The sequence below is a fragment of the Thalassophryne amazonica genome, chromosome 3 (genome assembly GCF_902500255.1).
Source record: "Thalassophryne amazonica chromosome 3, fThaAma1.1, whole genome shotgun sequence".
Lineage (NCBI taxonomy): Eukaryota > Metazoa > Chordata > Actinopteri > Batrachoidiformes > Batrachoididae > Thalassophryne > Thalassophryne amazonica.
Genome location: NC_047105.1, coordinates 64,869,517 through 64,890,871, shown reverse-complemented (window position 1 = coordinate 64,890,871; position 21,355 = coordinate 64,869,517). Strand labels below are relative to the sequence as shown.

The 21,355-nt window shown below is 42.1% G+C and overlaps 2 protein-coding genes across 4 annotated transcripts in view; both read left to right on the top strand.

Annotated features, from left to right (window-relative positions):
- srsf3b (serine and arginine rich splicing factor 3b) overlaps positions 1-7,047 on the top strand; it is a 22,285-nt gene extending 15,238 nt beyond the window's left edge. Inside the window, exon 7 of the transcript XR_004559572.1 lies at positions 7,025-7,047. The gene's annotated coding sequence lies outside the window, so the exon portion shown is untranslated. The remainder of the gene's footprint in view (positions 1-7,024) is intronic.
- On the top strand, positions 4,200-21,355 carry cdkn1a (cyclin-dependent kinase inhibitor 1A). 3 transcript variants are annotated; one of them, XM_034166574.1, is made up of 3 exons: positions 4,200-4,349; positions 20,590-21,034; positions 21,163-21,355. In XM_034166574.1, the coding sequence occupies exons 2-3, from the start codon at positions 20,626-20,628 to the stop codon at positions 21,216-21,218; spliced, it is 465 nt and encodes a 154-aa protein (XP_034022465.1). In that variant the 5' UTR covers positions 4,200-4,349; positions 20,590-20,625; the 3' UTR covers positions 21,219-21,355. The 3 variants fall into 3 exon arrangements, with proteins under 3 accessions (XP_034022465.1, XP_034022466.1, XP_034022464.1); XM_034166575.1 differs by having other exon boundaries at positions 4,261-4,349; positions 20,595-21,034; XM_034166573.1 differs by lacking the exon at positions 4,200-4,349 and adding an exon at positions 9,830-9,922.

The window sequence follows — 21,355 nt, the reverse complement described above, 5'->3', positions numbered from 1 at the left end:
AGTTGCTCATTTTTGTTGTAGTTTTTACTTTGTAGTTAGAATTGGCAAACTGTGTAAAGATTTTCCTTGTCAGACCAGTGTCTTTTCAACGTGCAGGTTTTTGTTAGTGGTTGATCATTTGTATGAAAATTCTGGTTTAAAAAAAAATGCAGTAATGGTATTGATAGTTGTAGTGAATACATCAACACTTTTTGTCTATACAAGTTTCTATTGTTTGTGACGTCTCAAAAATAAAGTTCTGTCTATTAAACAGTGCTATGTTCCTTCTTGAACTGTCAAACCATATGTTCGTGTTTCTGTTTGTACTCGTATACATATGGACTCCTTTGCAATCATACAACTGAGGGCTTGGTAGCTGTTTAATCATTTGTCTGGTATATAGCATTTATATCTTCTCACCCAATTGTTCATAAATATTCTGTCACTGACAAATTATAAAGCATTGCCTTTCATTTTGGTGCAATACCCACATTGTCAAAGTTCAGTATTTGTTTTCTCTGGTACTTAAGTGGAAAATACATTTTCTAAAGTTTGCATGTAAACCAAAATATTTCAACCTTTTTACACACCCCATGTCTATCCCAAAAAGTATAAAGCATTCTGAATTATTCTTTCAGATTCAAATAAGGGATTGTACAGTTGATCACAACCATGATCAAAACTCCACTTTTCTGGAATAGAATTTTGACCCATGTGGGTAAAAATCCAGCAATATGATGCAGTGACACAGCTTTCCTGCATTATGTAAGGGTCAAAAGTCAACAGATTTCACATACAGGTTTTACTGGATATCTGCTTGACAGTGGAAAGACAACTTTCATGCAGCTCTATTGTCACTTGATCAGTACAGTTGCAACATTTTCTGTGGTTTGCCAATCAAGGTGGAATTTGCTTTTACTGAGGCAAAGTTGTAAGAGTTCAGGTTTACACTCGGGGTTTGCTGAAGTAATCATGCTGGTGTTCCTTTCAATCTGGAACTTGCTTGAATGAGATTATTCTTCACATGTACACACTACAGATGTGTTTTGCTCCAAACACACTTGACTCAGGTCAGCACGATCAAATTAGAACTACAACCCCTGACAAAAATTATGGAATCACTGGCCTCGGAGGATGTTCATTCAGTTGTTTAATTTTGTAGAAAAAACAGACATGACACAAAACTAAAGTCATTTCAAATGGCAACTTTCTGGCTTTAAGAAAAACTAAGAAATCGGAAAAAAATTGTGGCAGTAACGGTTACCTTTTTTAGACCAAGCAGAGGGGGAAAAAAAATACGGAATCACTCAATTGAGGAAAAAATTATGGAATCATGAAAAACAAAACACTCCAACACATCACTAGTATTTTGTTGCACCACCTCTGGCTTTTATAACAGCTTGCAGTCTCTGAGGCATGGACTTAATGAGTGACAAACAGTACTCTTCATCAATCTGGCTCCAACTTTCTCTGATTGCTGTTACCAGATCAGCTTTGCAGGTTGGAGCCTTGTCATGGACCATTTTCTTTAACTTCCACCAAAGATTTTCAATTGGATTAAGATCTGGACTATTTGCAGGCCATGATATTGACCCTATGTCTTTTTGCAAGGAATGTTTTTACAGTTTTTGCTCTATGGCAAGATGCATTATCATCTTGAAAAATGATTTCATCATCCCCAAACAGCCTTTGAATTGATGGGATAAGAAAAGTGTCCAAAATATCAACATAAACTTGTGCATTTATTGATGATGCAATGACAGCCATCTCCCCAGTGCCTTTACCTGACATGCAGCCCCATATCATCAATGAATGGAAATTTACATGTTCTCTTCAGGCAGTCATCTTTATAAATCTCATTGGAACGGCACCAAAAAAAACTTCCAGCATCATCACCTTACCCAATGCGGATTCGAGATTCATCACCTTGCGCCTTGGGGCAACTGTTTGTTGTGATTTGGCGCTATACAAGAAAAAAGTTGATTGATTGATCACCGAATATGACTTTCATCCACAGTCCACAATTGCTTTTCCTTAGCCCATTGTAACCTTGTTTTTTTTCTGTTTAGGTGTTAATGATGGCTTTCGTTTAGCTTTTCTGTATGTAAATCCCATTTCCTTTAGGCGGTTTCTTACAGTTCGGTCACAGACGATTCCAGTTTCCTCCCATTCGTTCCTCTTTTGTTGTGCATTTTTGATTTTTGAGACATATTGCTTTAAGTTTTCTGTCTTGACGCTTTGATGTCTTCCTTGGTCTACCAGTATGTTTGCCTTTAACAACTTTCCCATGTTTGTATTTGGTCCAGAGTTTAGACACAGCTGACTGTGAACAACCAACATTTTTTCAACATTGCGTGATGATTTACCCTCTTTTAAGAGTTTGATAATCCTCTCTTGTTTCAATTGACATCTCTCATGTTGGAGCCATGATTCATGTCAGTCCACTTGGTGCAACAGCTCTCCAAGGTGTGATCACTCCCTTTTAGATGCAGCGTAACGAGCAGATCTGATTTGATGCAGGTGTTAGTTTTGGGGATGAAAATTTACAGGGTGATTCCATAATTTATTCCTCAGAATTGAGTGAGTCCATATTTTTTTCCCTCTGCTTGGTCTAAAAAAGTAACTGTTACTGACTGCCACAATTTTTTTTCTTGATTTCTTATAGTGTTTCTTAAAGCCAGAAAGTTGCCATTTGAAATGACTTTAGTTTTGTGTCATGTCTGTGATCTGCTTTTTTTCTACAAAATTAAACAACTGAATGAACATCCTCCGAGGCCGGTGATTCCATAATTTTTGCCAGGGGTTGTATGTCATCAGAGACGCAAAATGGGTACACAGCAAAAAAAAAAAACAAATCCAGTCACTTCCAAGACTAGAGGGACACCTGGCAACTTTGGCAAGGCATTAAAACCATCACAGACTATGAACCTGCCCCCCCGCCGCACTGTGACAGTAACACAAACTTAATCAACAAACTGAACAGCTACTTTGGCTGGTTTGACACACTCAACAACACACCGGCCATTAAAGCCCCCCATCGTCAGGATGGCCAGGTTCTCTGTTTGAACTCAGCTGATGTGCACTGGGTCTTGAGGAGGGTCAACCCAAGGAAAGCAACAGGTCCAGACAACATACCCAGCCATGTGCTTAAAGGGTGCAAACCACACATTTAACACCTTTCTTGTAGCAGTCATTCCTTACCAAAAAAAAAAACACCATATTAGCACTCACACCCATTATGAAGTGCTTTGAAAAACTAGTGAAGGACCACATCACTGCTGTACTACCCCCATCATTTGACCCACTTCAGATCACCTATTGCCCCAACCGCTCCACTGAGGATGCTGTATCTTATGCCTTTCACCTCAGCCTGGAACGCCTGGAAATACAAAACACATGTCCAAATGTTGTCTCTGGACTTCAGTTCCGCATTGAACACCATAATCCCCCAACACCCGGTGGGCAAACTGGGCTCACTAGGTCTGAGTACCCCCATGTGTAACTGGATTCTGGACTTTGTCACCAGCAGGCCACAGTCTGTACAGTTGGGAAGCAACACCTCTGACACCATCCGGCTGAGCACTGGCACCCTTCAGGGCTGTGTGTTGAGCCCACTGCTCTTCACCCTGATGACCCATTACTGTGGTGCTTGCTCCAAGACCAACCAAATCATAAAGTATGGGGATGACATTACAGTTTTGGGTCTGATTCAGGCCAACGAGCAACTGGCGTACAAAGATGAGGTGAAACATCCGGTGAACTGGTGTATCAGTAACAACCTAGACCTGAATGTCGACAAGACAAAGGTCATTGGTCATTGGACAGAGGTCGTTGATTTCAAGAGGAAGTGGCCCATCCACACGCCCCTCTAGGAGGTGCTGCTGTAGAGATTATCCAGATTTTATTTGATTTTATATATTCATCTTTCCACCCTGCAATTTGTACACACGTTTTTTTAAGAATATTTTCTATATTATTTTTATTCATCTTTGCTTTTGCGCGGAGACAGTGACTAAGAAATTTGGTTCCACTTTGTACTAGAAGGGACTCTTATTTTGTACCTTTTACAGTCCCTTCCGCTTTCTTGCCAATGGGGCGGGGGGGGGGGGGGGGGGGGGGGCGGAGCCGGGACACAATGATCCGGGATCGCTCTGTGAGCAATCTGACTCCGCCCCTCCGCACGGGACAAGAGGGTTGATGAAACTCTGAGTCATTTCCAGAAATAAACTGACGTTTGTCTGGTTCCAGTAGTGTCTCCGCCTAACGACACACTTCCATCGTTTTACATCCGAAAATATTAACAATAAAGTGAATCTTGAAATTCTGGAAATCAGAGCGGTTTGAAGAGTTTTGGGACACGGAGGACTAATGTAAGTGAAACGATAACATTTCTTACAGATTGTTTGACATATGATGATGTAAGCGGATTTAATTACCGGTTTGTATAATATATAATTATAATTCAAAGTATGATTTTACATACATTAGGAACATAACCCAGCGGTGGGATGATGTTCCTAATGTATCACTCTATGTAAAATAATGTATGTGTATAAAATCATACCTGGTGTTATAATAATACCAGGTATGATTTTTTTTTTACGTATTGATATTTATTTACGAGATTTGCTGGAGTGATCTTTCTACATATGTTTTACTTTCCCACTTTTAACTTCCAACAATGTTCCCTAAAAGTCTCGCGTGACCCACAGACAGCCCATTTTGCGTTTGACACGGGATCCAGCTGCACGCGTCGTGGTAACTGAGTCCGGTTTGTAGTAGTAATCCACGGGTCACGCACGGGTCATTTTCCCGCCACAGCTTTGATTCAAAGACAAAGATGTCACATCGTAGCCCCGCCCCATAACATTCACGTAGGAGAGGCTGAGCGATGTACTTGTGACGATAGCCAAAAATGGAGTAATAAACACATTAGAAATACAATTCAAAAATTTAATAGGAATATACCCACCCATAAATCTTACTGGAACTCTCAATATAGCGATCTTAATTGGAAACATATTTGGCTAAATCCTTTTGAGTATTGTATTTATAATAAAATTAGAGAACTACACTAAAAAAATCTTACATCGCATTTACCCAACAAACCTGCTTATTTCCAAATTCATAGATATAGATCCCAAATGCTGCTTTTGTGGTAAAGAAGAGTCAATAATACATCTATTTTATGAGTGTAAATTCACAATAGATATTTGGCTTAATCTGGAGTTACCCGTATACAGTAAAACCAATCACAGAATTAAAATAGCAAATCATAATGTAATAACTTCCTTTGAACATAAAAACGAAAATATACAATATTTAGTAAACCTATATATATTACTTGGCAAATTTCAATCAATCAATCAATTTTATTTATATAGCGCCAAATCACAACAAACAGTTGCCCCAAGGCGCTTTATATTGTAAGGCAAGGCCATACAATAATTACGTAAAAACCCCAACGGTCAAAACGACCCCCTGTGAGCAAGCACTTGGCGACATTGGGAAGGAAAAACTCCCTTTTAACAGGAAGAAACCTCCAGTAGAACCAGGCTCAGGGAGGGGCAGTCTTCTGCTGGGACTGGTTGGGGCTGAGGGAGAGAACCAGGAAAAAGACATGCTGTGGAGGGGAGCAGAGATCAATCACTAATGATTAAATGCAGAGTGGTGCATACAGAGCAAAAAGAGAAAGAAACACTCAATGCATCATGGGAACCCCCCAGCAGTCTACGTCTATAGCAGCATAACTAAGGGATGGTTCAGGGTCACCTGATCCAGCCCTAACTATAAGCTTTAGCAAAAAGGAAAGTTTTAAGCCTAATCTTAAAAGTAGAGAGGGTGTCTGTCTCCCTGATCCGAATTGGGAGCTGGTTCCACATGAGAGGAGCCTGAAAGCTGAAGGCTCTGCCTCCCATTCTACTCTTACAAACCCTAGGAACTACAAGTAAGCCTGCAGTCTGAGAGCGAAGCGCTCTATTGGGGTGATATGGTACTAAGAGGTCCCTAAGATAAGATGGGACATGATTATTCAAAACCTTATAAGTAAGAAGAAGAATTTTAAATTCTATTCTAGAATTAACAGGAAGCCAATGAAGAGAGGCCAATATGGGTGAGATATGCTCTCTCCTTCTAGTCCCCGTTAGTACTCTAGCTGCAGCATTTTGAATTAACTGAAGGCTTTTCAGGGAACTTTTAGGACAACCTGATAATAATGAATTACAATAGTCCAGCCTAGAGGAAATAAATGCATTCATTTATAAATTTCATTCAAATATCATAAACGCAAAGCTGAATTCAGTCAATCTAAACCCCTTCTCAGACTATGGATAATTGAAATCAACACCTACCTTAAAACTTTAAATAACATACTAAACAAAAAGTAATAGACCATAAACCTAGTAAAGAACTACAGTTTACAATAAATCGCCTCGTACTCTTCAGCACAGTCTTTGTCCATGCTGATGTCTGTGTTGTATAATATGTTTCTTGTTATGTTAACTGTCTGTAATGGTGCCTGGTTGTTAGCCATGCTGTTTGTTAGTTATATTGCTTGTCTGTCGGTTCCTCTTATTATGCTTTCTCTCTTATCTATATCCTTGTGTGAAATGCACATCACCATCCTATAGCTTGGTTTTATGTTTTTCAAGTCATAAATAAAATAAATACATTAATAAATAAAATAAAAAAAGACACAGCAGTGTTGCCAGATCGGGTGGGTTCCCCCCAAATGGTTAATACTCATTATTAACTTCTGTAGTTCCCCCACATTTTCATAACTACGTTTTGCGTGTGCTGTTTTTTAAGTCAGTGTCACACGGATTTTGAAAAGAATGCGAAAACCAGGAGAAGTACAGTATAATGAACTTTAGTGTATTTAATTGGTGAGATTTTAATTAATTTGTTTAGGGTGAACCCCGCCTCTTGCCCAATGACTGCTCCACCTCCCCCATTTCACGGCTGTGCTTATGGATGGGACAACTTTTATTTCAGTCCAAGTCAGTATGTGCAAAGTTAATGAGAGAACGACAGAAATGCTGAGGAGTTTTTTTTGTTGTTGTTTATAAATAAACAAGCTGTATTAGAGCTGAACTATAAATCAGTTCATCTCTAATAAAAACCATTAATATGCCAAATCAGCATTGTGTTAGATATTCTGGTCAAAGTTCACTGTTACCCACATTAGCAAACAAAGCTGCATTACTTCAGTGTGTGATTTATATCTTGCCTTTAAAGTTAAAATTTCATTTTTTAAGCAGTGTTAAAGCAGCATGCCGGGTTCACATTATTCCATGGCTGGTTGTCACAACATTTTTTTTTTTTGCCCAGTACACAAGTGCAGACAAGGCACTGCACAATGTCTTTGCAATCTGCCCTATGTCCTACACACCGGTGTCACAGAGTGAACGGTCCCCCCCTAAAAATTGGTCTGCCCTGCCTTCACTGTGCATGTGTCATTTCGGAGCTCAGCTGCTCATCTGATACAGAGTCTCTTCACCCAAAGCGATCAAATGGAATAATGTGATTATTAACCATCAGATGACAAAGTAAATCTTCTTAAATCATTCTAATGTCAGTTTTAAGCAGAACCAAGGCGATACTCTGTGACGCTGTGAAATGACACATGCACAGTGAACGCATCAGCTAACAGCTCGTGTAGCCGCAGCGCTCTGGTCGTTTCCTCCATATTTTATGATGAAATAATGCTGAATTTATGTGGAAATGATTGTTGTACAAAAGCTTCAGATATCTGTCTCTGATGATGACTGGAGTGCAGTTTGAAACAGAAATGAGGTGATAATTTGGTGAACTGCAGCTGATGATGCATGCGCAGTGAAAGCAGGGCAGACCGATTTTTAGGGGGGACCGGCGACACCGGGTCACTGACTCCATTAAACCGTTTTACATTTTTTAAGTTAACTTTTCATATAAATCCCAAAATGTCTGTGGACTTATCAAAAAGTCCAACTGACTCAGCCTGTGTTGTCCTTCATCTCACTGGGCAGATCATCCCAGAGATAAGAAGCACATAAACATTAATACAAGTACTCGAGTGAATTTTAACATTTCAGAGAGTTAATAATGACTTGTAGTGAGATTTATTATTTTATTTTACTTATTTTTATGTTATTTTGGCAGCACTGTGGCTTACTGGTTCACACTGCTGTCTGACAGCAATAAGGTCATGGGATCACTTTCTGTCTGGTCCTTTCTGTGTGGAGTTTGCATGTTCTTCCTGTGTTCATGTGGGTTCCGGCTGGGTGCGCCGGCTTCCTCCCACTTCGAAAGACATGCAGGTTAGGTGAACTGGTGACTACATGTCCGTAGGAGTGTGTGTGTGTGTGTATGTGGCAGAGTGGCAGCCTGTCCTGGGTGTACCCTATCTCTCACCCTACGACTGCTGGGATAGGCTCCCCTCTGTGACACTTGATTGGAGTAATCACATATAGAAAATTAATGAATTTATGTTATTTTTTATGTTTGCAACACTGCATGTAATTTATCTGTTCCTTTTAACGACAGCAACAAAGTACAAATGTGTGTGTGCTTCCATATTGCTTTCCTTATTCATCAAATAAATGCATGCTTTTCGGACCTTGGAAGTTCCTGACTTGGATTTCCAGAGTTTACTCTTGTGAACAAATCCTTAAAGTAATAGTAGTAGTGATGTAGTGGTAGCGATATAGTACAGGTTATTACACAAACATTTAGAAATTAATTTAAAGTGTTGCTTTGTGACCTTTTCTATTCCTTAATAAAATATTACAGATTATGTAATTGTAATTTATCCCCTGCTTCTTTATGTAATTTATTGCCCCTCACAAAAAAACATTGATATATTACTCATTTTGAATTTAATGAAGGTCATGTTGAAAACCAGGCCTGGGCCCTCACAGATGGCGTCCATCTTGTGAAAGACGACAAAGATGGCTCGCACAACACTTTTATACAATTTAGTCTATATGTTACAGATAGGGGGAGCCCTCTCTGAATCTGAAACTTGCACATGCGTGATGGAAGTGAAACTTAACTGTTATGTTTAAACTTTAAACCAGATCTCAGAAATGTCCAAACAGATAACAAAGGCAAATATTTGATCACTAATAAGGAATTAGCACAGATATTATTTAACATAACTCTCTTTAATGATATTATAGTACTAAACGGAGTGACCTGGCTTCTGGTTTTAGGTTTTAATTGTACAGGTTGACCCAAGAACAAAACCAGAACCCATAAAAATGGTCATAAATCCTACAAACTTCAGTCTGTGTATGATCATTCCCCAAATGTTTCAGTTATCTTGGTCGCTTTGCATAAAAGTCATGTTCTTTCCAACTTATGCTCAAAGTAGTATGATTTGTTGGTGAAATGGGCCTCCCAGCAAAATGTCTTTTCATTGGGTGACCAAGACATGTTGGGGAGGATGATTGTTCCAATTGTCTTTGTATGATTTATTACAATTTTTATGGGTTTTGTTTTTTGGGGGTCTTCCTGTATAATTGCATCTGAGCGTGTGAATCCTGGGGAAACCTGTCCAACATTTCATGGATAATGACTTTACTGTCTTCAGCCGTGACTGATTCCTTTATGTAGCTCTTAGAGTACAGTTAACTTTTTAAATGTGGGAACCAGTCCTGTGCACATTAACACATATACGCACACGCACACACACACACAAGATTTATAACTGTCCATCTGATCCATATGAATCATGTGTCAAACATGTCAGATTGCAGTTGTAGGAAACAGTGCCCCCTGGTGTTGACTCGGTGTACCTGCTGAGGACTTGTCCCTACATGTCTGAGATTTTTGTCCAGACATATTCCACTGATTCACAGCTCAGTGAGTCACATCTCTGCGCCTTATAAGAGCTCCACCAAATTACACCATTCACAGATGCTTTTGTTGTGTAGACTGAAGGAACAAAAACTCTTTGAGCATGGTAAGACTGAATTTTTTTTTTCTTTGTTTAAGTTAAGACAGTGATAGTAACTTTGCAGATTCGTTTGTGCTGTATTATTGAACTGTACCATTAAGTGGCTACTGCAGAAGCAGATTAATATTAAAACAGAGGTGTGTTTCAGTAAACGAAGGGCAGTCACAATTTAAACTTTTATCCTGTTTTCTGTTAAAATTCATTCAACTCTTCATGCAAACAACAGCAAAATATCGTCCAGTTCAACTTTGCGAGGGCGCTGCCATGTTGAAATAAACTCTGCGCTGATGTCATTTGAACTAGTCAATCAGTGAGGAGATCTGGTCAAATATCGCTAGGTGCATGTTTACCGTATCCAGCAAAATATAACCTGCCTTTCCTCTAACTTTTTGTCTGTTACTTTTTTTAAATGTAACTTTTTCTATTATTGTCATAGACACAGACCATCAGATAGATTGGAGGAAGATACAGTTAACATTTTGTGTGTGTGTGTCTGTTTATTTAAATCCCATATATATATATATATATATATATTTTCTCTCAAAAATTCTTGAAAGGGTAGTTGTAAAACAGCTAACTGATCATCTGCAGAGGAATGGTCTATTTGAAGAGTTTCAGTCAGGTTTTAGAATTCATCATAGTACAGAAACAGCATTAGTGAAGGTTACAAATGATCTTCTTATGGCCTCGGACAGTGGACTCATCTCTGTGCTTGTTCTGTTAGACCTCAGTGCTGCTTTTGATACTGTTGACCATAAAATTTTATTACAGAGATTAGAGCATGCCATAGGTATTAAAGGCACTGCGCTGCGGTGGTTTGAATCATATTTGTCTAATAGATTACAATTTGTTCATGTAAATGGGGAATCTTCTTCACAGACTAAAGTTAATTATGGAGTTCCACAAGGTTCTGTGCTAGGACCAATTTTATTCACTTTATACATGCTTCCCTTAGGCAGTATTATTAGACGGTATTGCTTAAATTTTCATTGTTACGCAGATGATACCCAGCTTTATCTATCCATGAAGCCAGAGGACACACACCAATTAGCTAAACTGCAGGATTGTCTTACAGACATAAAGACATGGATGACCTCTAATTTCCTGCTTTTAAACTCAGATAAAACTGAAGTTATTGTACTTGGCCCCACAAATCTTAGAAACATGGTGTCTAACCAGATCCTTACTCTGGATGGCATTACCCTGACCTCTAGTAATACTGTGAGAAATCTTGGAGTCATTTTTGATCAGGATATGTCATTCAAAGCGCATATTAAACAAATATGTAGGACTGCCTTTTTGCATTTACACAATATCTCTAAAATCAGAAAGGTCTTGTCTCAGAGTGATGCTGAAAAACTAATTCATGCATTTATTTCCTCTAGGCTGGACTATTGTAATTCATTATTATCAGGTTGTCCTAAAAGTTCCCTAAAAAGCCTTCAGTTAATTCAAAATGCTGCAGCTAGAGTACTGACGGGGACTAGAAGGAGAGAGCATATCTCACCCATATTGGCCTCTCTTCATTGGCTTCCTGTTAATTCTAGAATAGAATTTAAAATTCTTCTTCTTACTTATAAGGTTTTGAATAATCAGGTCCCATCTTATCTTAGGGACCTCGTAGTACCATATCACCCCAATAGAGCGCTTCGCTCTCAGACTGCAGGCTTACTTGTAGTTCCTAGGGTTTGTAAGAGTAGAATGGGAGGCAGAGCCTTCAGCTTTCAGGCTCCTCTCCTGTGGAACCAGCTCCCAATTCAGATCAGGGAGACAGACACCCTCTCTACTTTTAAGATTAGGCTTAAAACTTTCCTTTTTGCTAAAGCTTATAGTTAGGGCTGGATCAGGTGACCCTGAACCATCCCTTAGTTATGCTGCTATAGACGTAGACTGCTGGGGGGTTCCCATGATGCACTGTTTCTTTCTCTTTTTGCTCTGTATGCACCACTCTGCATTTAATCATTAGTGATCGATCTCTGCTCCCCTCCACAGCATGTCTTTTTCCTGGTTCTCTCCCTCAGCCCCAACCAGTCCCAGCAGAAGACTGCCCCTCCCTGAGCCTGGTTCTGCTGGAGGTTTCTTCCTGTTAAAAGGGAGTTTTTCCTTCCCACTGTAGCCAAGTGCTTGCTCACAGGGGGTCGTTTTGACCGTTGGGGTTTTACATAATTATTGTATGGCCTTGCCTTACAATATAAAGCGCCTTGGGGCAACTGTTTGTTGTGATTTGGCGCTATATAAAAAAAATTGATTGATTGATTGATTGATATATATACGAGGTCTGTTAGAAAAGTATCCGACCTTTTTATTTTTTTCAAAAACCATATGGATTTGAATCACGTGTGATTGCATCAGCCAAGCTTGAACCTTCGTGCGCATGCGTGAGTTTTTTCACGTCTGTTGGTTGCGTTATTCGCCTGTGAGCAGGCTTTGTGTGAGCAGTGGTCGGATTTTTATTGCGAATAAATGTCGATTTGGAGCTTTGCTGCATCAAATCTTTCCAGAAACTGTGAGAGACCTCCACTTGGACACCATTTGGAAAATTCAGTTGGCTTTCACGGACGATTTTATGGGGATTACACAGATTAAGGAGTGCTCCAGTCGGTTTAAAGACCGCCCAAAGCTGCTGAGAGCGCTCCGAGCGCCGATCGACAGGCTGAATCAACCAGATCATTTCCAACGTGAAGGCTTTCTTAATCCAGGCCGTTGTCTGACTTACACAAAAATGGCAGGAGACGTGGACATCAGTACTTTTTCGGCACATTCCACTGTTACAGGAGTTTTTTTTTCATGAAAAGAGAAGCGGAGGGATGCACCACGGAGCCGTTCATGGTGCGGCACAAAACCACCTCCGTGTTGGTCTCACAGGACGGCTTTGAGATGGCTTTCAGATGGCTTTCGGTGGTTTTTCAGTCGTGTGACTATCCGAGAAATTGTGGATGAGCCTGGACATGCCAGAACATGTCCTGTGAGGCTTCATCACGGCGTTGCTTTTGCGCCATGTGGCACCGCCGCGACGCGCGGAATTCCTCCGCTCCTCTTTCCATGACAAAAACTCCTGTAACAGTGGAATGTGCCGTTCATTTCCAAACTGGACGCTGTGTTTTATCCGGTACGTCATCTGACTAGTACAGGAATTGTGGAAGACGTGGACATCAGCACTTTTTCAGCATATTGAGACAGACGTGCGGAGGAATTCCGTGCATCGCGGCGGTGCCGCACGGCGCAAAGCAACGCCGTGGTGCATCCCTCCGCTTCTCTTTCAATAAAGTCAATAAAGTAACGGCCCTTTTTATTTTTTTCAAAAACTATATGGATTTCATTCATATGTTTTTATGTCAGACATGCTTGAACCCTTGTGCGCATGCGTGAGTTTTTCCATGCCTGTCGGTGACGTCATTCGCCTGTGAGCACGCCTTGGGAAGGAGTGGTCGCAGCCGCCGCGACGCTCCGCCACAGGAAAAACACCTCTGTTGAAAGCCTTAAGGACAAGTTGGAACATGTCCTGCCTGTTAAACAATTTCTCATATACTCACTCCACTGAAAGCCATCAAAAGCCGCCTGGATTTTACAAATGGTTATCAACACGGAGGTGTTTTTCCTGTGCCGCCGCACCGCGTCGGCTGCGTCCCGACACGCGGATCCGTCCGCACGTCTTTCATTAAAAAAATCTCCTTTAACAGTGGAATATCCGGATAAAATGCTGAAACCGACTTCTTCTGAAACTTCTCTGTTCTCTCACGACATCCTGGATCAATAGAGCCTGAAATGTGGAGGTTTTCAGCTTGAACAGGCTGACGACAGCGGCTGAGAGCGCTGCACGACGTCTCGCTCCGTGGGAAGTCCTTAAAGCGACAGAATCACCTCAAAATCTGTCATCAGCCGTTAAAATTTTCACTGAAAACCAGCTTCATTTTTCGAACCGTGTCCACTTCGATGTGTCTCACAGGTTTAGAAAAAATTTTGATCAAACAACGCGCCAGTCTCTCAGCAACTTCTCAGACAAAGGAATTCCGACAAGGGGCTAGACGACTCCTCCCACAAGGAGTGCTCACAGATGAATGACGTCACCGACAGGCGTGGAAAAACTCACGCATGCGCACGAGGGTTCAAGCATGTCTGACGTAAAAACATATGAATGAAATCCATATAGTTTTTGAAAAAAATAAAAAGGACCGTTACTTTATTGACAGCCCTCGTATACATACCTATATATATGTATACGAGGTCTGTTAGAAAAGTATCCGACCTTATTTTTTTCAAAAACCATATGGATTTGAATCACGTGTGATTGCGTCAGTCAAGCTTGAACCCTGGTGCGCATGCGTGAGTTTTTTCATGCCTGTCGGTTGCTTCATTCGCCTGTGAGCAGGCTTGGAGTGAGGTGTGGTCCACCCTCTCATCTATTTTTTATTGCGAATAAATGTCTGAATGATTTGGATCTTTGCTGCATCAATTTTTTTCCAGAAACTGTGAGAGACCTCCAGGTGGACACCGTTCGAAAAATTAATATGGCTTTCAGGGATGATTTTATGGGATTAAACAGATTACGGGGTGTTACTGCCCCTTTAAGGACAGCCCACAACAGCTGAGAGCGAAGCGCGCTCCCAGCGCCGATGGACAGGCTGACACCCCGCTGGAACAACCAGATCATTTCCAACGTGAAAGCTTTGTTGATCCGGGACCTCGTCTGACTTTCACAAAAAGGCAGAAGATGTGGACATCAGCACTTTTTCCGGCACATTCCACCGTTACAGTTTTTTTTCATGGAAAAAGAAGCCGAGGGATGCACCACAGAGCCGTTCATTATGCGGGACAAAACCACCTCGGTGTTGGTCTCACAGGACGGCTTAAAGGTGGATTTCAGATGGATTCCGGTTGCTTTCCAGTCGTGTGAATATCCGATTGTGATTGTGCATGAGCTGGACATGCCAGAACATGTCCTGTGAGGCTTCATCACAGCGTTTCTTTTCGCCATGCAGCTCCGCCGCGATGCGCGGAATTCCTACGCCTTTGTTCCTCTTTCCATGACAAAAACTCCTGTAACAGTGAAATGTGCCGTTCATTTTTAAACTGGACGCTGTCTTGATCCGGTATGTCCTCTGACTAGCACAGGAATTGTGAAAAGACGTGGACATCAGCACTTTTTCCGGCACATTCCACTGTTACAGGAGTTTTTTTTTTCATGGAAAAAGAAGCCAAGGGACGTGCCACCGTGCCGCTCTTGACGCGGCACAAAACCACCTCGGTGTTGGTCTCTCAGGACGGCTTTCAGACGGATTCCGGTTGCTTTTCTGTCGTGTGAATATCCGAGAAATTGAGCTTGAGCTGGACAAGCCCCAACATGTCCTGTGAGGCTTCATCACGGCATTTCTTTGCGCCGAGCGGCTGCACCACGACGCACCGAACTCCTCCGCACGTCTGTCTTAATGTGCTGGAAAAAGTGCTGATGTCCACGTCTTTTCACAATTCCTGTGCTAGTCAGAGGACATACCGGATCAAGACAGCGTCCAGTTTAGATATGAACGGCACATTTCACTGTTACAGGAGTTTTTGTCATGGAAAGAGGAACAAAGGCGGAGGAATTCCGCACGTCGCGGCGGAGCTGCATGGCGAAAAGAAACACCGTGATGAAGCCTCACAGGACATGTTGTTGCATGTCCAGCTCATGCATAATCACAATCGGATATTCACACGACTGGAAAGCAACCGGAATCCATCTGAAATCCACCTTTAAGCCGTCCTGTGAGACCAACACCGAGGTGGTTTTGTCCCGCGTAATGAACGGCTCCGTGGCGCGTCCCTCGGCTTCTTTTTCCATGAAAAAAAAAGTCCTGTAATGGTGGAATGTGCCGGAAAAAGTGCTGATGTCCACATCTTCTGCCTTTTTGTGAAAGTCAGACGAGGTCCGTGTAACAAGCCTGGCTCAACGACAAGTCACAACCCAATCAAACTAACTGTGGGGAAATAACTCAAGAGGTTCAGGCCAATTAAAATGGTTTATTCAACAAACAATAAAATGCAACATAAATACAAGGTATGCAAATGTGACTAAGGATCAGTGGTGTATACAGTGCATGAATGCGAGTGAATATGTCAGTGCGAATGTGTTGGCATGTGAAAACCAAAGGTAACTGGAACGAAAGATGAACTGAAGACAAACCAAATATGTTACCTGGTGGGGAGAGAGCAGAGAGAGTGAATGAGCACAGCACAAACAATTTAACAGCACAGGTGCCACCACTCAAGCAGCCCCACCCCTGCCTGCCGTGGGGAGCCTCCCACAACAGGCAGGGGAGGGCCGTGACAGTCCCGGATCAACAAAGCTTTCACATTGGAAATGATCTAATTGTTTGTGCGGGGTGTCAGCCTGTCCATCGGCCCTGGGAGCGTAATCTGTTTAATCCCCATAAAATCGTCCCTGAAAGCCATATTAATTTTTCGAATGGTGTCCACCTGGAGGTCTCTTACAGTTTCTGGAAAAAAAATTGATGCAGCAAAGATCCAAATCGTTCAGACATTTATTCGCAATAAAAAATAGACGAGAGGGGTGGACCACACCTCACTCAAAGCCTGCTCACAGGCAAATGAAGCAACCGACAGGCATGAAAAAACTCACGCATGCGCACGAGGGTTCAAGGTTGTCTGACGCAATCACACGTGATTCAAATCCATATGGTTTTTGAAAAAAGAATAAGGTCGGATACTTTTCTAACAGACCTCGTATATGTGTATACGAGGTCTGTGAATAAACTAACGCACCTTTTTATTTTTTTCAAAAACTATATGGATTTGAATCACGTGTGATTGCGTCAGACAACCGTGAACCCTCGTGCGCATGCATGAGTTTTTTCACGCCTGTCGGTTACGTCATTCGCCTGTGGGCTGGCTTTGAGTGACGAGTGGTCTACCCCTCCCATCGGAATCTCTTTGTCTGACTTCTTCCTGACAGACTGGCGCTTTGCTTGATCAAAATTTTTTCAAAAACTGTGAGGCACATCGAAGTGGACACCATTCGAGAAATTCAGCTGGTTTTCTGTGAAAACGTCGCAACGCGCCCTGAGCCGCCGTCGGCAGCCTGTTTCGAGCTGAAAGCTTCCAAATTTAAGCCTCTGTTGACCCAGGATGTCGTGAGAGAACAGAGAACTTTCAGAAGAGGTCGGGATCAGCAGTTTATCCGGACATTCCACTGTTAAAGGAGATTTTATTAATAAAAGACACGCGGACGGGTCCGCGCATCGGGACGCAGCCGGCGCGGTGCGGCGGCACAGAAAAACACCTCCGTGTTGATAACCATTTGTAAAAACCAGGCGGCTTTTGATGGCTTTCAGTTGAGTGAGTATCTGAGAAATTGTTTAACAGCTGGACATGTTCCAACTTGTCCTTAAGGCTTCCAACGGAGGTGTTTTTCCTGTGGCGGCGCACGGGGCCGGCCTGCGTCCCGACACGCGGACCCGTCCGCACTTTCTTTCATTACAAAATCTCCTTTAACAGTGGAATGTCCGGATAAACTGCTGATCCCGACCTCTTCTGAAAGTTCTCTGTTCTCTCACGATGTCCTGGGTCAACAGAGGCTTAAATTTGGAAGCTTTCAGCTCGAAACAGGCAGACAGCGGCGGCTCAGGGAGCGTTGCGACGTCCCGCTCCGTGGGCAGTCCTTAAAGCGACAGCAACAGTCCATAATCTCTCAACAGCCGTTAAAATTTTCACAGAAAACCAGCTGAATTTCTCGAATGGTGTCCACTTCGATGTGCTTCACAGTTTTTGAAAAAAGTTTGATCAAGCAAAGCGTCAGTCTCTCAGCAAGTTCTGACAAAGAGATTCCGACGGGAGGGGTGGACCACTCCTCACTCAAAGCCAGCCCACAGGCGAATGATGTAACCGACAGGCGTGAAAAAACTCTTGCATGCCCACAAGGGTTCAAGCTTGTCTGATGTAATCGCACGTGATTCAAATCCTTATAGTTTTTGAAAAAAATAAAAAGGTCCGATACTTTTCTAACAGACCTCGTACATACATACACATATGCACACACATACAGTGAGGAAAGTAAGTATTTGAACACCCTGCGATTTTGCAAGTTCTCACACTTAGAAATCATGGAGGGGTCTGAAGTTTTCATCTTAGGTGCATGTCCACTGTGAGAGACATAATCTAAAAAACAAAATCCGGAAATCACAATGTATGATTTTTTTTTAATAATTTATGTTACTGCTGCAAATAAGTATTTGAAGACCTACCAACCAGCAAGAATTCTGTCTCACACAGACCTGTTAATTTTTCTTTAAGAAGCCCTCTTATTCTGCACTCTTTACCTGTATTAATTGCACCTGTTTGATTTGTTACCTGTATAAAAGACACCTGTTCACACACTCAGTCAATCACACTCCAACCTGTCCACCATAGCCAAGACCAAAGAGCTGTCTAAGGACACCAGGGACAAAAGTGTAGACCTGCACAGGGCAACAGGCAAGCAGGTTGGTAGAAGACAACAACTGTTATGATTATTTATTAGAAAGTGGAAGAAACACAAGATGACTGTCAATCTCCCTCTTTCTGGGATTCCATGCAAGATGATTCTGAGAAAGCTCAGAACTACACAGGAGGACCTGGTCAATGACCTGAAGAGAGCTTGGACCACAGTCACAAAGATTACATTAGTAACACATGATGCTGTCATGGTTTAAAATCCTGCAATCCTAAAATTAAGGTCCCCCTGCTCAAGCCAGCACATGTCCAGGCCTGTTTGAAGTTCACCAGTGACCATCTGGATGATCCAGAGGAGGCATGGGAGAAGGTCATGTGGTCAGATGAGACCAGAATAGAGCTTTTTGGAATCAGCTCCACTTACCATGTTTAGAGGATGAGAACAGCCCCAAGAAAACCATCCCAACCGTGAAGCATGGGGGTGGAAACATCATACTCTGGGGGTGCTCTTCTGCAAAGGGGACAGGATGACTGCACCGTATTGAAGGGAGGATGGATGGAGTCATGTATTGTGAGATTTTGGCAAACAACCTCCTTCCCTCAGTAAGAGCATTGAAGATGGGTCATGGCTGGGTCTTCCAGCATGACAATGACCCCAAACACACAGCCAGGGCAACTAAAGAGGGGCTCCGTAAGAAGCATTTCAAGGTCCTGGAGTGGCCTGGCCAGTCTCCAGACCTGAACTCAATAGAAAATCTTTGGAGTGAGCTGAAACTCCAAACCTGAAAGATCTAGAGAAGATCTGTATGGAGGAGTGGACCAAAATCCCTGCTGCAGTGTGTGCAAACCTGGCGAAAAACTACAGGAAACGTTTGACCTCTGTAATTGCAAACAAAGGCTACTGTACCAAATATTAACATTGATTTTCACAGGTGTTCAAATACTTATTTGTAGCAGTAACATACAAATAAATTATTAAAAAAAATCATACATTGTGATTTCCGGATTTTTTTTTTTTTTAGATTATGTCTTTCACAGTGGACATGCACCTAAGATGAAAATTTCAGACCCCTCCATGATTTCTAAGTGGGAGAACTTGCAAAATCGCAGGGTGTTCAAATACTTATTTTCCTCACTGTACCTATACACATACACATATACATGTATGTACATATATAAGTACATATGCACATATATAAACATGATTGGGATTGAAAAGAGATAGGAGCATCTTATTAACAATATGTGAAGTGGAATTTAGATGTAATAAGGTGACATTAGTGCAGGGATTTGTAAACGAGTTGTTATTGCACATGATTTATGGACATATTGATATTGCACGTGATTTGTGGACATATTATTGCATGTAGTTATTTCACAGTGTTATTGTACAGTCTGATAGTAGCTGGGAGGAATGACCTGCAATATCAAGCCCAACACCTTAACCACTAGACCATCACCTCCCCCGCATTTAATATTTAACATTTAACGTTTAGCATTTAACCCATCCTAATTACAGTTAGACACAATCCAGCCACTCAGAGCAGTGGGCAGCCACAATCCAGCACCCGGGGACCAACTCCATATGTAGATGCTGCCTTGGCCAGGGACAGAGAAAGGAGCAGACCCTAAATAATCATGTTTTGATTGTGGGGGGAAACCGGAGTGTCCGGAAGAAACCCACACAGACACAGGGAGAAAATGCAAACTCCACACAGAAAGGCCGGGAAGCGATCCCACAACCTTCTTGCTGTGAAGCACCAGTGCTAACCACTATGAATGAAATTGCTCAACTGGTTCTTGAGCTATTGCGCTGCAAGGGTGGCAGGGACCCTTGCAGCGCTGTGACCTTGAAATTGACCCCAAAGTCAACTGGTCAACTGGTGTCAGGGGAAGTACACCCTTATGCTATATATGAATGAAATTGGTCAGTTGGTTCTTGAAATATTGCGGTAACAAATGAAAACAGACAGATGGACACACTAATCGCTATATCCCTCCGTATTTCATACCGGAGAGAGTTTCTTAACAGTTTGAATTTCTGTGTGTCAGCTGTGGGCTTTTCCCCGATGGAGTGAAGATGCTGCTGAAAAACATAAACACATTAATCTTTGTCAATCATTTCATGCCTGAAAATGTCATTTTGCAATGAGCTGTGAACCGCTCACTGGTGATGTCAAAAAGAAAACACTGCAGCTGCATTTTGCCAACTGAGCAATGAGCCCTTTTTCCTTATTTGTTTCCTGCAGTGTAGAACTCTGGATACTCACAAACAGATCTTGAGGATGAGCCCAACTCGACGGAACCTGTTCGGTCCCATCGACAGAGAGCAGCTGCGTGTGGAGTACAAGGCAGCCTTGCAAAAAGACCTGGAGGAAGCGTCACGTTGTTGGGGATTTGACTTCATCTTAAATAAACCTCTAGAGGGCAGCAAATACCAATGGGAAAGTGTTCCAGGAACCAAGGTGCCACTCCTCTACCGGTCCTGTGGGCCTGTTCTGGAGAAGGCAGAAGGTCAAAAGGTGGCAGAGGAAAGCATCAGCCCCAAGGGAGAAAGGGTGGAGCCGGCACCGAGTGAGAAGGAATACATCCCGCGCTCCTCTGAGGGATGCACGCTCAGCATGACGGAACTGCAGAAAACACCAGAGAAAAGTGAACACACCAGACTGAAGAGGAAACAGACAAACATTACAGGTATACACCCGAATATTCCAATCCTGAAGGACTTCCACTGTGTTTTTTTAATTAATTTGCATGATGTGAATACTGTGCATTTTCATTACCATGCTAAATATGGATTTTCCTGTTCTTTATCTCACCAGATTTCTATCAGGCTAAAAGAAGAGTGGTGTGGACACCACGTAAATCTGGCCAGTGATGTTTGATGCAGCATATCAGTATTTGGGGAGAACAACACACAGCACTTCATTTTTCACTCAGGAATATTATATTCTGCACAGTAAACTCAGACTGAGAAGATAACTGACTTCAGCTATGCACAGATGTCATCACTGT

Bases quoted from the DNA above. Each gene is read 5' to 3' on its own strand.
- cdkn1a (XM_034166573.1), top strand. The intron at 21,035-21,162 runs GTATACACCCGA...TTATCTCACCAG, and splicing joins GAAACAGACAAACATTACAG to ATTTCTATCAGGCTAAAAGA.